Source organism: Scylla paramamosain, chromosome 1, assembly GCF_035594125.1.
Source record: "Scylla paramamosain isolate STU-SP2022 chromosome 1, ASM3559412v1, whole genome shotgun sequence".
In the NCBI taxonomy this organism is placed as follows: Eukaryota; Metazoa; Arthropoda; class Malacostraca; order Decapoda; family Portunidae; genus Scylla; species Scylla paramamosain.
In genome coordinates, this window is record NC_087151.1 from 3,559,605 (window position 1) to 3,575,000 (window position 15,396).

The following is a 15,396-nucleotide window of genomic DNA, read 5'->3' on the forward strand; positions in this document are numbered from 1 at the left end:
CTTGTACACACACACACACACACACTGATATAAAGAAATTAGAATGCAACAAGCAGCAACAAAGTTGCCTCCAACCCTATCAGACATTGTATGAATAGACTAAAGAAGCTAAACCTGCCCATCCTGGAAGAGGGAAGAGAGAGAGGTGATCTGATTGCCTTATAGTGGATATAGTTGGGCTATGAAAAATTGGAATGGAGTGATTTGGTGGTGAGAGACTTTAGAAGCACAAGAGGGCATGAGAAGGTGAAAAAGAATGTGTGTAGAAGATATTAAGAAGAATATTTTCCCGCAAAGGACTGCAGGAAACTGGATTGAGCTGCTAAAAAAAGTAGTAAATGCAATAACCATACATGATTTTAAGGAAAAACTGGATAGGAGTAGATATTGAGATAGGACAGCATAAACTTGACTCCTCCTGTAAACCACAGCTAGGTAAATACACACACACACACACACACACACACACACACACACACACACACACACACACACACACACACACACACACACACACACACACACACACACACACACACACATTGTGCCTGACTTGAGAAATTTATTATATAAAGAGAGAGAGGTTACAGCACCTAATCTTAGAAAATAGAAGTGAGAGAGGAGACTTAATTGCTGTGTTCAGAGTGATAAAGGGAAAGGAACAACTAAATGAGGAGAACTTGTGCATGTATATAAAGGGAATCCACCTGTTTGCTAATTTTCAAACTGTTTAAACAGTTTGAAACAATTCCCAAACTCCTGTTGTCACCCTTCTATAGTGCCAGAATGTAGTTTTGTTCTTAATCCCTAAAGTGCGGGTACGATGCTGTAAATCACTTCTCTTCATGTGACAGTGTTTTGGAATTTTCATGGAAATTGCTCCATTTCCATAATGAATTTCACAGTTCTGAGTTAATTGCTTTGTTAGTGACATTATGGTCATTTATTTTATTTTATTTTGTGCAAGTGAATTATCAGGAAAGAAATTAATTAACTCTAAAGATGGATTTGATGATTTTAGAATTAAAGTGCAATTAAGGATCTTCAAAATAAGTAATTGTACAATGTTTATGGCATTTATTTAGTACTTTCTTACAATGGAGGGTAAAATCATTGTAAGGATTTGTGATGAAGAAATGGTCACATTATTTTAACACATTAAAGGAATATGAAAGTGAGAGGTGTCTCATTCAGTATATTTTTTTTTACTACTTTTCAGTTTCCTCAAGGTCGGCTCACCCACTCCACGAAATACCCAGGAGGAAGAAAACTCAGGAGATGGCAAATTGGCTCCTAAATCAATGTCTTTCAGACATGCCATCCTTCAGAAAGTTGTGTCTCCTCCTAAGAGAATTGGTAAGGACTGTGATTCTTTTTGTATTTTTAAACTGTTGTAGGATAAATGGTAGGTTAGCATTTTTATAACTTGATTGTAAATCATCTGTTAATTGTAACAAAATGCTCTTTTGTTAATCTTTAATTGTAAAATGTTTTTAGATTCCTTAGACCAGTTAGGAAGCCGGACTGTTGAATTATCTACCTCCCCAAGTAAGAAGTCGAAGCAGCAGCTGAAGATCATATGGAAGAAGGCAGTGTTTCAGCAGATCCTTCTCAATCGTTTTGAGAGGGAAAATCAGCGTCTAAGAGGTAAAAGAAAATTCCTCTAGTTCAGACTTTTTTGGCTTTCTTTAAAGCTAGATGGGATGTACCTTATATATATATATATATATATATATATATATATATATATATATATATATATATATATATATATATATATATATATATGCCCATGTATCTTACAAGTCATCAGGTACAGTAGTTATATCTTTATACATATGATGAATGCATATGTGTGTACAGGTTCATAGAAATGGTTGTATGTACAACTACCACAAGTTGACTTTGCACCTCCACCGTAAAACATAGAAAATCCAGAAATTGTTCTTATTCATGATATATATATGTATGAATTACTCGACATTAATATTATGTTGTTTTTAATGTCTCAACAGCTCACCAGCAACAAGTGGCAATGCAGCGTGTGCGATTAAATTATGAAGAAGATGAGATTCATATAGAAGCAGTACAAGCTTGGCAACTTATGTTAACCAGACCTTCAGCTAGGATAGATTCCAATATCCTTCATAGTGGCATCAAGCAAGGCAAGTATTATTGTTAACCTCCATAATCAAAACTTGCACAGTTACTGAAGCCACTTCAGTCTTCCTGTCCACTGTAGATTTTTTTTAAGACTGTCAGTATAATAATTTTTGTGTAAGCTTAACCACTAGAGACACGAACCACTTAACCACTAGAGACCTTTTTTTTTTTTTTTTTTTTTTTTTATGTAGGAAGGATACTGGCCAAGGGCAACAAAAATTTAATAAAAAAAATGCCCACTGAAATGCCAGTCCCATAAAAGGGTCAAAGCAGTGGTCAAAAATTGGTGGATAAGTGTCTTGAAACCTCCCTCTTGAAGGAATTCAAGTCATAGGAAGGTGGAAATACAGAAGCAGGCAGGGAGTTCCAGAGTTTACCAGAGAAAGGAATGAATGATTGAGAATACTGGTTAACTCTTGCGTTAGAGGTGGACAGAATAGGGATGAGAGAAAGAAGAAAGTCTTGTGTAGCGAGGCCGCGGAAGGAGGGGAGGCATGCAGTTAGCAAGATCAGAAGAGCAGTTGGCATGAAAATAGCGGTAGAAAACAGCTAGATATGCAACATTGCGGCGGTGAGAGAGAGGCTGAAGACAGTCAGTTAGAGGAGAGGAGTTGATGAGATGAAAAGCTTTTGATTCCACCCTGTCTAAAAGAGCAGTATGAGTGGAACCCCCCCAGACATGTGAAGCATACTCCATGCATGGACGGATAAGGCCCTTGTACAGAGTTAGCAGCTGGGGGGGTGAGAAAAACTGGGGGAGACGTCTCAGAACACCTAACTTCATAGAAGCTGTTTTAGCTAGAGATGAGATGTGAAGTTTCCAGTTCAGATTATAAGTAAAGGACAGACCGAGGATGTTCAGTGTAGAAGAGGGGGACAGTTGAGTGTCATTGAAGAAGAGGGGATAGTTGTCTGGAAGGTTGTATTGAGTTGATAGATGGAGGAATTGAGTTTTTGAGGCATTGAACAATACCAAGTTTGCTCTGCCCCAATTAGAAATTTTAGAAAGATCAGAAGTCAGGCGTTCTGTGGCTTCCCTGCGTGATATGTTTACCTCCTGAAGGGTTGGACGTCTATGAAAAGACGTGGAAAAGTGCAGGGTGGTATCATCACCCTGCACGCGTAGGAGTGGATAGGACAAGAAGTTTGGTTTAGAAGATCATTAATGAATAATAAGAAGAGAGTGGGTGACAGGACAGAACCCTGAGGAACACCACTGTTAATAGATTTAGGAGAAGAACAGTGACCGTCTACCACAGCAGCAATAGAACGGTCAGAAAGGAAACTTGAGATGAAGTTACAGAGAGAAGGATAGAAACCGTAGGAGGGTAGTTTGGAAATCAAAGCTTTGTGCCAGACTCTATCAAGGGCTTTTGATATGTCTAAGGCAACAGCAAAAGTTTCACCGAAATCTCTAAAAGAGGATGACCAAGACTCAGTAAGGAAAGCCAGAAGATCACCAGTAGAGCGGCCTTGATGGAACCCATACTGGCGATCAGATAGAAGGTTGTGAAGTGATAGATGTTTAAGAATCTTCCTGTTTAGGATAGATTCAAAAACTTTAGATAAGCAGGAAATTAAAGCAATAGGATGGTAGTTTGAGGGATTCGAGCAGTCACCCTTTTTAGGAACAGGTTGAATGTAGGCAAACTTCCAGCAAGAAGGAAAGGTAGATGTTGACAGACAGAGCTGAAAGAGTTTGACTAGGCAAGGTGCAAGCACGGAGGCACAGTTTCAGAGAACAATAGGAGGGACCCCATCAGGTCCATAAGCCTTCCGAGGGTTTAGGCCAGCGAGGGCATGGAAAACATCATTGCGAAGAATTTTAATACGTGGCATGAAGTAGTCAGAGGGTGGAAGAGAGGGAGGAATAAGCCCAGAATCGTCCAAGGGCAGATGATTATACAGATGATTTGACAGATGATTATATGTAACCTCCACCTGACAGATTATGTTCAAAGAGATGTATTTTTACAAAAGCAGTAAACAAAATGGTAATTTTTTTCACATCTAACATGCATCACACATAGCTTAGACTGTCCCATTTGCAAATCATGCCCACAGCACATTAAAAAAAAAAAAAAAGATAAAACCATCATACACCTTTAAATTGAATGCACTGCCATGCATCCATTGTTTGTACTGTGGCAGCCATGTTAACATGTCTCCACTCACCTCTCTGATTTTGTCCCTTTATTTGCTTTTGTGTGCAGCTGGGGCCTCAGAACTGCCTGGCTTTTGTTCAGTCAAATTAAAAGACTTTTGACATGCATAATCTCTGGAATTGAATTATGCTTCTGTAGCAAGATAGTTTCAAAATGTTCCACTTTTATTAATCTGAAAATAATTTCTGAACTCCAGGAGTACCCAAATCACTGCGAGGAGATGTATGGCAGTTGCTCATGTATCAGTACTTAGCCAGAAATTCCAAGATGGAACCCCAGTTCCCTGGATACAACACACCTTATGAGGATATGATCAAGGAGCTCACATCCCAACATCATGCTATCCTTATTGACCTGGGTAAGTAACAGATTGTAATGATCTATGTGCAATCCTTTCAGTAATCAACAAATTAATTTACATTTTTTTTTTTGTTTGTTAATTATGTACATAGTGTCTTTTACATGTATATACTAGTATGAGATCCCCCTTGAAAAGGATGGCAAAGACTGGCCTTTTCTTAATAAATATGTACAAATCATATATATATATATATATATATATATATATAAAAGTTGAATAATGTAAATAATTATCTATTATTGGTTTTCTCCTGTGTTGCACTTCTGCTGATCTCTTTCCCTATTTTAGAAATTACCAAATCTAAATATAGATGGGTACTTACCTCATCTGAAAAGAAGCAGAATAGTGAGTGGAATACTTGTGCCAGGTATAGTGTTGAAAGTGCTGTTGTTGTGACCAGCATGGCAAATAGGAGGAGCAGGTGATGTTAAAGTGTCCAGGTAATAGTTGACAAGGGAGCAAGATGGTGTTAGGTGTATATGAGGCACCCAGAGCCAGAGTGATGCAAGCGACCTTGTGGCCAAAATTATTATTTTTATTGAATTGTCTTCCACAACATTCCTGATGTGACAGGAAAGAATGCTAATGTCAGAATGGATCCTGCAATAGGGTAAAAAATCCATCCAAGTGAAATTATCCATGGAACTTTCTTGTTGCACTTGAGTGATAGCTATTAGTTGTTGGGGCCAGAGAGAAGTAACTGCTTTGCCACAGCAGCACAGGAAGTCAGTCAATGACGGCTTGTGCTGTGAGTCACATGCCATGCTGGGACATCGCTCCACCACCACATCCACACACTTCATACCCTCCCTCCCTCTAGCCTGCTTGCTACCCTCCAATGACAGGCTGCTGTCTTAATTTTGCTTTTACACAACACGTAAACCTTTCATTAATATGGCAGACAATGGCATACCTCCTGAGGACCCAGGACCCTCCAAATGAAGAAAAATGGAAGAAAAATATCACTAAAAGATGAAGAAGCATGGGGGAAGCTTACATGAACTTTGGAAGCATTGGATGATTTTATTATTTCTTTATATTCTATTATCCTTTATACCGGTATATTTTTATAATGTTTATTAGTTATTTTGTTTTAGTTTGTTCCAGTTAATTTTTTAAGCTTGTATCATTCTCTTCATTTGTGTTCATCTTAGGAAATACTTGTATGTTGCTTATGTTTTTTTTGCTTTAAAAAATTGGTAAGTTCACTAAAAAGAAGACTTTAATGGTTGTGATTCCCCTAATAATACATAGAAAATAAAATAACTTGATAAAATAAGGGAAATAAATGATATGTGGGTGTCAGATACAATTTTAATGTAGCTGTGCAATATCCTTAACAAAATTATATCAAAGAAAAAATGCAGTCACCTATTTATTTTTAATAATGTAATTTAATTGTAACTTCATAATGTAATTCAACTAGATAGTTATAAAGGACATAAATTACTGAATATTTTGATACCAATCATTATCTTCTATCTATATCCACTGAAGAGATATTGCATTTAGAAACTCACAAAACTTTGATGGTATTTTTTTTATGTTTTTAATTTTCACTCTGGTTCTGGATGCCTGATATACATTTGAGGTGTTACATCACAGCATAAGTGTAATTCTGATTGGTGTATTTAGCTCCCATATGAATGATTGTTGATACAAATTTAATAGACTTGTTAAAAACATATCAGTTCCTTTAATCTTATTATTACTCTAAATTTGAATATGAACATATATTACTTAAAATATATTACAATGATCATTTTGTTTTCTTAAAAGCATATATGTAATGATTGATTTTAAAGGGAAAAGCTCTCATACTGTATATATCATATTGAAATCCCCCTTAAAGGAGAATAGTTCAAGCTAAGACATGCCTCTTTGTTAGAAAAATTCAGAGGAGGGAGTTCCCAACCCTCTTGCTCTGCTTCTTATTGTAGAAATAGAAATATAGAGGATAGGAATCCCGCTCTCCTTCCTCCGCCTCTTTTTAATTGCCATGGTACATCAACAGGTGATACAGTGGTAATATTCAAGTATTCTTCCAGCTTGTTAATGGAATGTATGGTCTGGCAGTGTCCTCCTTACCATAGTGAAACACAGTATCCTAAATACCATAATATGTATCATGCTTAAATGAGTGCTGCTAAATTTCATTAACTTTGCTTTTAATTTTATATTTAGGTATATTAATTTAAATATCAACATAGTATCATGCCTAGAAGTATATTAGATTCAGAAATCAGCGATGATGAAAGTGAATAGGCTTAATTACACCTCTCACCATTAGTACTGAATGACTTAATGGGTTTGAAAATATTTTGTAAACATTTTGTGAACATTGGAGAGTTGTGTAAAATTTTATTATTTATTTATTTTTTATTTATATATTTTTTTTTCAACCCTTAAATAACAGGTGGTGCAATAATACACATATGAAAGGGCCAGTGGATATGTACAGGTATAACCTATATAAATTGTTTTGGGAATAAGTTGGCAACACATGTAAAGTTCCCCCCTTCCCCACCTTGTGTTACAGTTTTGTTCCTTGTCACACATACACACCCTCATACACACATACACACACAGATTTTAATTTTCATGATTTATGTATCTTTTCAGGTCGTACTTTTCCCACGCACCCGTACTACATGCAAACACTTGGTCCAGGACAACTGGCATTATTCAATGTGCTAAAAGCATACTCACTTCTGGACAAGGATGTTGGATACTGCCAAGGCCTCAGCTTTGTTGGTGGAGTCTTACTTCTTCATGTGAGTTATTCTATCATATAGTGTTTATTTTGGACTTTATCTTACATTAAACTTTAATTTTGCTTGGAAACAATGTTATCAGTAGGGTGAGTAAATTATTTCATGCAAAAATAGAATCTCAAACCGAGTTCAAACATTCCTCGTTTGACGTTGTAACTGTGATCTTAAATGAAATTGTTACCATCAACTTAGTTTTGAAATATAGGTATCATATTTTCTTGGATCAGTATAATTTACGTGATGGAAGCCTACCAAATTGTAGTGTTTAGGACATTAGATCCTGTTGTCTTTGTTTTCCATGTTAGGAATACATTCTACTTCAAAATATCTGTATAAGTATTAAAAGGGCAGTCAAAGCTGACCTAAATTCACTAGAGCCTTGTCAATCACTTATGGTCTGATTAGACTCATATTTAGATTCAGATGTTTATCTTGAGTGTCTACCAGGGATTAATACATGGTGACGGTGAATTTATCTTGCCTTCAGATCAGTTTCACAATATTTTTGTTATGATGTTCTGAAATGGGGGGGGACAGAGGTACTGCTAAGGCAGATCTGTAAATGAAATCACATACACTATTGCAGAATTTGTGGTTTGTTGGAACAGTTCATGTTTGGTAGCAGTGTTTTGGCGGTCATTAAAATTAAAACTTTGGCTAAATTTTACTGATTATGACAGGGTTGGAAAAACCTAGATTTAAAAAAACTACCCATTTTTTTGGGGAGGTGGGTTTATTGTGTTTTTGGCAGGTTTTATTTTTTTATTTTTTGGATGGGTTATTTATTATTTGTTTATTATTCATATCTATATGTAAATCAGTTTATTTTAAATAAGCAATTAAGAAGTAATTTAAAGTGAAACAAAAGATTTGGAGTGATATCTGAGGAACAGACACTTGTTTACATCGTGTTGATACAGGTTGGTCCAGTTGGACAAAGCCTGTGGTAACTTTTGCTGTACAGGAAATGAAGAGGTCAGGCTCAACTACTTTTACATTTTTTTTTTTTTTTCTATGTATATGTATAATTTTATGCATAATGACATTATGAAAGAATGGTACTCTACCCTGTTTAGAAGCTTTATCTAATCAAAATCTCTCTATATATAACAGGGATATGATAATTATTAAAGTTGTTTATGTTTTGCAATACTTTTCAGGTTGAAGAAGAAGTGGCATATAACTTACTGAAACATTTAATGTTTGTTATGGGCTGTCGGCAACAATATAGATCAGATCTGATTGGCCTTCAGGTGAGTAAATAAGCATCTTTGTGTTGAGAAGTCATTGGAAGTATATTACAAAAATAAGTTCCTATATAGAGATCTTAAAAGATCTAGGATGAGTGATGCTTGTGTTTCCTCTACAATCCTAATTTCATGATTTTTCCATTCCTAATGTTTTCTTGACCATAATAACACTTATATTTTATAATATCTTCAACTATCATGCAAAGTTAACCTTCAAGGGAGTGATGGTTATTTATTTGTTTATTTATTTATTTATTTATTTATTTATTTATTTATTTTATTTTATTTTTTCAAATCACAACAATTTTCACCTCTTTGCTTCCCCAAAATTATGAAAGACCAGGTCAAGGATCCAAGCAATGGAAGTGAGTTATTTGAGAGTTGCCTGTGAGGTGTGCAGAGTGAATCATTGATGAGGTAAATGAAAGTGTTTACTGAAGGTTTAATATATTTAAGAAGGAATAAGTAGTGATGTTGAAATACACACCATGACATCATTTAAGCGCCTGAAGAGTGGATGATGGCAAGATGATGATAAATGTATACAAGAATGGATTGTGTTTTGTGGATGTAAAAAATTGCCATTCTCTGTAAAGTGCAGGATAGGAGTGCTGTTAATATTTGAGAACTAGAAAAGAATCATAATAGTAATGTTAGAATGTACTAGGAGGAGGTGCTTGGGACAGGAATAATTAGAGGCATCTGCTTTGGTCCCCTCATTAAGGAAGTTGTCATGAACAGGCACGGTAGGAGGTTAGATTTCACCTTAGGACAGCATGAATTTGACATTATAACGTGACATTATAATATTTTATGATCTGTTGAAATTTATGAAAAAAATTATACTAGTTATATGTCCATAGTTAATTATATATTTTCTAATATCCAGGTACAAATGTATCAGTTGTCTCGGCTGCTACGAGATAAACTGAAGAGATTGCATGATCATTTTGAAGAAAATGAAGTTACACCCCAGCTGTTTGCTGCTCCATGGTTCTTAACACTGTTTGCATCACAGTTCTCATTGAGCTTTGTGAGCAGAGTATTTGGTGAGTCTGATTTAGTATGTGGTATACTCAGTACACAGTTTTACTTATTGAACTATAATGTAACTTTTTTTGTACTTAATTTAGTTTTTAGGTGATAGGTATAAAGAGGAAGTAGTGCTAAAAAAAATTCTCTCTCTCTCTCTCTCTCTCTCTCTCTCTCTCTCTCTCTCTCTCTCTCTCTCTCTCTCTCTCTCTCTCTCTCTCTCTCTCTCTCTCTCTCTCTCTCTCTCTCTCTCTCTCTCTCTAGATAAAAGTTATATCTAATGATGCTAACATATGTAACTTGATTTCAGTTGTCAAGTTTTTGTTGGGTTGTATATAGTCTGCAGTGCAATACCATATTTTATTTTACCTAAAGTAATACATATTGCTTGTATGGGAATACATCATGTTGTAGAGAATTATAGAAAAGCTGATGTTTGACCAAGAAAATAAATCCTCAACTGTTTGTTCACTTGTATTTCAACATTTTGTTCACTGCACTGACCAAATTATTAGATTTCAGTTTTTTTTCATTGACTGTTCATTCGTGAGTAGAGGCATTGTTCTGGCATCAGAGATTTGTATGGTGGTCAGATATCTTTTGCACATTCTTATGTTTGCAGACCTCTTGTTTATGGATGGAATGGAAGCAGTGTTTTGTGTGGCCTTAGTGCTGCTGAAGACCCATGAGGAGGCTCTCTTGGCATGTGACTCCTTTGAACAAATCATGGAGTACATGAAGACTTCAATGTCTACACTCCATCCTAATCAAATAGGAAACATTATATCTCAAGTAAGTTGAATATGTTATGCTTTTATGTTGCATGATCTTGTTATACCCCTACATTTCTAAGACAGGCACAGTTCACACTTTTTTATATGTACATGGGGCATGTTATTCACCATAGCTCCTTGACTAGTTTAATGACTCTTTCAGTAAATCTGATATATAAGCTCCTTGGTAACCCTTTACCCTTAGTCAAACTGGCTGAAATTATCTTTATTTATCTAATTTGTATCTTCCCCTTGGTATTTGGAGATGGGACAGCTAGTATCATATAGCACCTTCCTGATTTTTGTCCACACCACAGGTTGTAGTCTGGTGTTGTATGCTAGCAGTAAAAGTGATATGAAAATGTCCAGTCCCTGTGACCTCACATGTGTGTGTTTGTGTGTATATTCCTCTCCTGAGTGCATGTAGTTGGATTTTGGTGAACTGGGATTCAATGAAATATTGTGGTTACATAAATTTTTTGGTTGTTGATGCTGTGATTGGTATAGGTTCCATATATTATCAACTTGCTTGCTTGCCTGTGCAGTAGCACGGCCTTGCTGCAGAATTATTATAGTTGAGTTTCTTATTTTATTTAGTGTACACTATAAAGAAATAATTACATTTGTGTTGATATCCTTTACAGGCCTGTGATTGTTCATTGAGCAAAGAGCTACAGGCATATGAGGTTGAGTACCATGTCTTACAAGAAGAAGCAGCACTGTCTCCGTTAAATAATGCAGAATACAGCAAGTTAAAAGAAGCTAATAAAAACCTCAAGCGGCAAAATTTGGACCTTTTGGAGCAACTTCACCATGCTAATTCTCAACAACATGCACTGGAAGCCTCTAATCAGGTATCAGTTTTAATTTTCTATCCCTTTTGTGTCTGACAGTTTCAGTGGAATTGATACATAACCATATGCATAGTCTGAGACAAAAAATGTATTCTGGATGAGCTGTATCTTCTATGAGGGAAATGTCTATCTTCAAAGTTTGCCTGGGATCACCTGATCCTCCCATGTCTCAATATCATATCCTACAATGGACTTCATACAGTTACCAGAATTCTTTTGATCCTATGGAAATCTCAGCATCATGAGGAAACAGTATAGGATATGTTGGCCTCTTAATGTAATGATTGAAGTGTGTAAAATCCACATAGCCTCAGATCAGATGATTTCCTTGCCATCAGGATGATAGGATGGCACCAAGCAGTTTGGTAGTTTACCTCACAAAAGTATCCTTAGCAAGCAAATTGTTCTCTTGGACTTTAAACTGTGTGCCAACTACATGGAATAATAGTACATGGGAGCTGTGACTGCAAAGAGATCTAGCATCATATGTGAGCTGGTTGCACATGTGGCCTCTGTCTGTCTCTCCCAATGTCTGCAAAATCTTGGGAAGGCTTCTATAATGGTGGTGATGTACTTTGTTCACTGGGCTGGCATAGGATTGTGGCTGTGTGGCCAACAGGGCAACACCACAGATGAGAGATGATGATTGTGCTATCCAGCTCTCGTTAACCTTCAACAAAAGATATCCAGGCATTTTGTTGGCAAACATTCTTATCAATGCCTCATAGATATCTCTATCTATTTTTTAATGGTGAACCTTGTACTGAAAACTGTTTTGAGAGATACTGGAACCTATTATTACCTGAAACTCAAATGGGACACATTGCTACAAAGTGGTCTCTTCAAGAAATCCTTGTCAGTAGTTTTACATGTGTGGTACTGGGCATCATTCTACTCACTGTGGCATGGTCTACACTGATGATACAGTAAGAGTTTTGTAAGTGTTGTTTGCTAGGGATGTGTACAGTAGTGCAGCAAGATAGAGTCTGCTGCTCCATTGTCTGAACACTCACAAGGGGAGGCTTTGCAAGTTATTTAAAGGCCGACATTAATCCATGATTGTGTATGATTTATGTATGTAGTATGCATATACAGTACCTATAAGTATATACATTTTTATTTTATATATATATTTATTTATTTATTTACTTTTATCTTATTTTATTTTTTAAAGAGTCTGCAACAGAGTCAGCATCATTTGGAGGTACGAGTCAGGTGGCTTGAGTTGGAACGTGGAAATCTCAAGCAGTTGGTCAGCCTTCTTGCTCAGAATGTTCCATCACATACCCTATCCTCCATTCCTGCCAATCTTCAGCGTTTTCTCCCTAGTGAAGTAAGTGTTTGTGTGCATATTTATTTATTTATTTGTCTTTTTACAGGATTGAGTCAAGCTTGTAATGTTCTCTTCTTTAATGCTGGAGTAATATTTCAGTATATCAGACAAGTATATTAGCAAATGGAGAGCAGTTGTGAGTGGATAAGGAATGATGTGTGAGTGGATAAGGAATGATGTGGACCTGCGACCTCCAAGGAAGGTCTCGCACATTAGTCTTACACAGGTGTAGGAATGAGTGTGAATCTGAAAGTTCAAGTGTGTGTGCCCTTGGCTACCCCCCTTTATCGGAAACTGCCTTAGTATGTATGTACAGTGGAACCCCGGTTACGGAACGCCTCCCTTTTTGAACAAATCAGTTTTCAAACAATATTTAGAACTCATAATTGCTTTGGTTGCTGTACCATAATTGAATTCTTGAACAAAGTTAATTGATTTCAAATACCAAAAGACAAAGCAAAAGCTACTGTTTACTACTAATTTATAGTTTCTACAAGTCTTTCCATCGTTTTTATGCATTTGAAGGAGAGACACAATGGGTAAGACAGTAATTCATTCTTTGGAATAAGGTAAATGTGATACTGGTGAAGTCTCAATGGAAACAAACAGTTTTTGTGACTCGGGAGTAATCCTGAGCCACCTGTGGCTCTCTTGATGACCCATAACACCATCACTATTGCATAGCTGCATTTTCCCAGTAGCTTTTCCCAGCAACAAGATGTCTATGTATTATGATCATCTTCACTTTGGCGGTAAATGGATTACTCTCTACAAGGCTTCCCTCACTAGATTAGTGACAAAAGGAATACCTACACAATCTAAACAATATCTTTTGATGAGTTCTGTGTCACTAAGTTAATTCAGTACATCCTATCTGGATAAATAATTTCTGAGCTGGAGATGTGGAGCAGCCATCTTGGCAGTGGGAGTGTCTGTCATAAGGGTGGACGGATGTCCAGGAATGGATTAATCTTTTTTACGTTGATTGCCATGGGGAAAATAGTTTTGGTTTCTGAACATTTCAGATTCAGGAACAAATTAAGTTTGAGAATCAAGGTTCCACTCTATATATGTATATTGTTTGTTTTGGTAGGGATCAGTATGCATATTAAATTTGGGTATTTGTTAAGTTCCAAAAGTTATCCACCAACTTAAAATCTTCTCCAGGACATTTCTAACCTTTTATACTGTAATTACCAATGGTAGCATTTTTCTTTGAGAAATGACTTTCCTGATTTATCAAAATAATCATTACGCTTGCATTATTGCTAGTTATATCAAGGATATTTACCATATATTTCAGTGTATAAGATGACTCTTGAATCATCCTAAAAAAGACAAAAAAAAGGTTAGTCATATATTATACACCAGATACAAAAACAATGACCTTATAATTTTACACAAAATGCCATTGTAAATAGACAGCAATCTTATGTTCAACTTTTGGGAAAGTTGACAAAGTAAAATAGGAATATGTTTTGAGAAAATTCACTGAAACGTATTTCCGTTGAAAAGTGTGTAAACAAATTTTAATGAAGTACAACTACAAACCTCTGCTGGCATTGTATATGAATGGATGAAGGAGGAAGCTGTGTGAATATTCCTCAGTTTTTCCCAAAGCTGAAGGAGGAGCTATATAAAAGTCTTCAAGGCATGGAACACCAAGTTAAGCAGTAAAAGAAAGCAAATTGGGGTAAGATGAATCTTTCCAGCTTGCAGTGTTATATAGGGACAAAGTCCCTATATAACACTGCATCATCTTATCTGCTGAAATACAGAGTAATATGACTGTAAAGTCTAGTATTAAAACTGTAACAGTGTCCCTGTCATAACACATTATCTACTGTTGCTATGTGTACAGTACATATCTGTAGTTGCAGTCACAGGACTGCAGTATCATACTCTGGCAGCTTACCTGTCAGCACTGAGTCCAAAATTGTGCTTGTGATATGCTTTATGAATATTAATCTATGTTAATAATATATGTATACAAGAAGCAATAGCAAATACTACTAAATATCATAAGTTTTGAGTTTCAGACAATAAATAATAAATGTTGCATATATATATATTATTAATAGTGGTAGATGTTTGTAATGCATACTGCATGTATGGCTTTGGACATCTATTAATTGGATAGGTTGTCAGAGTACAAGAGAGAGAGAGAGAGAGAGAGAGAGAGAGAGAGAGAGAGAGAGAGAGAGAGAGAGAGAGAGAGAGAAAGTTGGTATAATGTGAAAATTAGTGTTAATAGGTGAAAATAAAAAAATCCTAAATATATTGAATAAGATAAGTGGTGTAATTTTTTACTGCAAGGAAATCTAATCCCCTTTTGCTGTGGCCTGCTTAAATACTTTGGTACCCTGTTTTATGAATAACTTTGTATACAGGCAATTTGTAAGATGAGCATAAATATTAAGCAAAATTTGCTTTGGTCTATGAGTACAACTTGGAAAGCAAGCAAAAAAAAGCCAATAGTTCTTCACTCCCACATGCAATGTATGTCGTCCTCTGTTGCAGCCCTTCTTGTGACCTGTTTCGTTTTGTAGCACTTCTTGGGTAATCCAGTTCTGTTGTTTCTTGAAATGCTTCATTTTCACTATTACAGTGGTTGCCAAATGCTGTGGCAGTCAGATTTACTGATGCTAGCAGCGAGGTGTTCACTTATGTGACAAAATATTTGGAAAAAAA

At 36.0% G+C, this 15,396-nt stretch overlaps 1 protein-coding gene across 1 annotated transcript in view; it reads left to right on the forward strand.

Annotated features, from left to right (window-relative positions):
• The window catches only part of LOC135115304 (TBC1 domain family member 1-like), a 42,699-nt gene that overhangs the window by 25,911 nt on the left and 1,392 nt on the right, over positions 1-15,396 (forward strand). The window contains exons 16-25 of the mRNA XM_064031950.1: positions 1,220-1,356; positions 1,498-1,647; positions 2,016-2,165; positions 4,525-4,686; positions 7,312-7,463; positions 8,624-8,716; positions 9,603-9,762; positions 10,368-10,537; positions 11,163-11,372; positions 12,547-12,705. Coding sequence (XP_063888020.1) covers positions 1,220-1,356; positions 1,498-1,647; positions 2,016-2,165; positions 4,525-4,686; positions 7,312-7,463; positions 8,624-8,716; positions 9,603-9,762; positions 10,368-10,537; positions 11,163-11,372; positions 12,547-12,705 — 1,543 coding nt within the window. The remainder of the gene's footprint in view (positions 1-1,219; positions 1,357-1,497; positions 1,648-2,015; positions 2,166-4,524; positions 4,687-7,311; positions 7,464-8,623; positions 8,717-9,602; positions 9,763-10,367; positions 10,538-11,162; positions 11,373-12,546; positions 12,706-15,396) is intronic.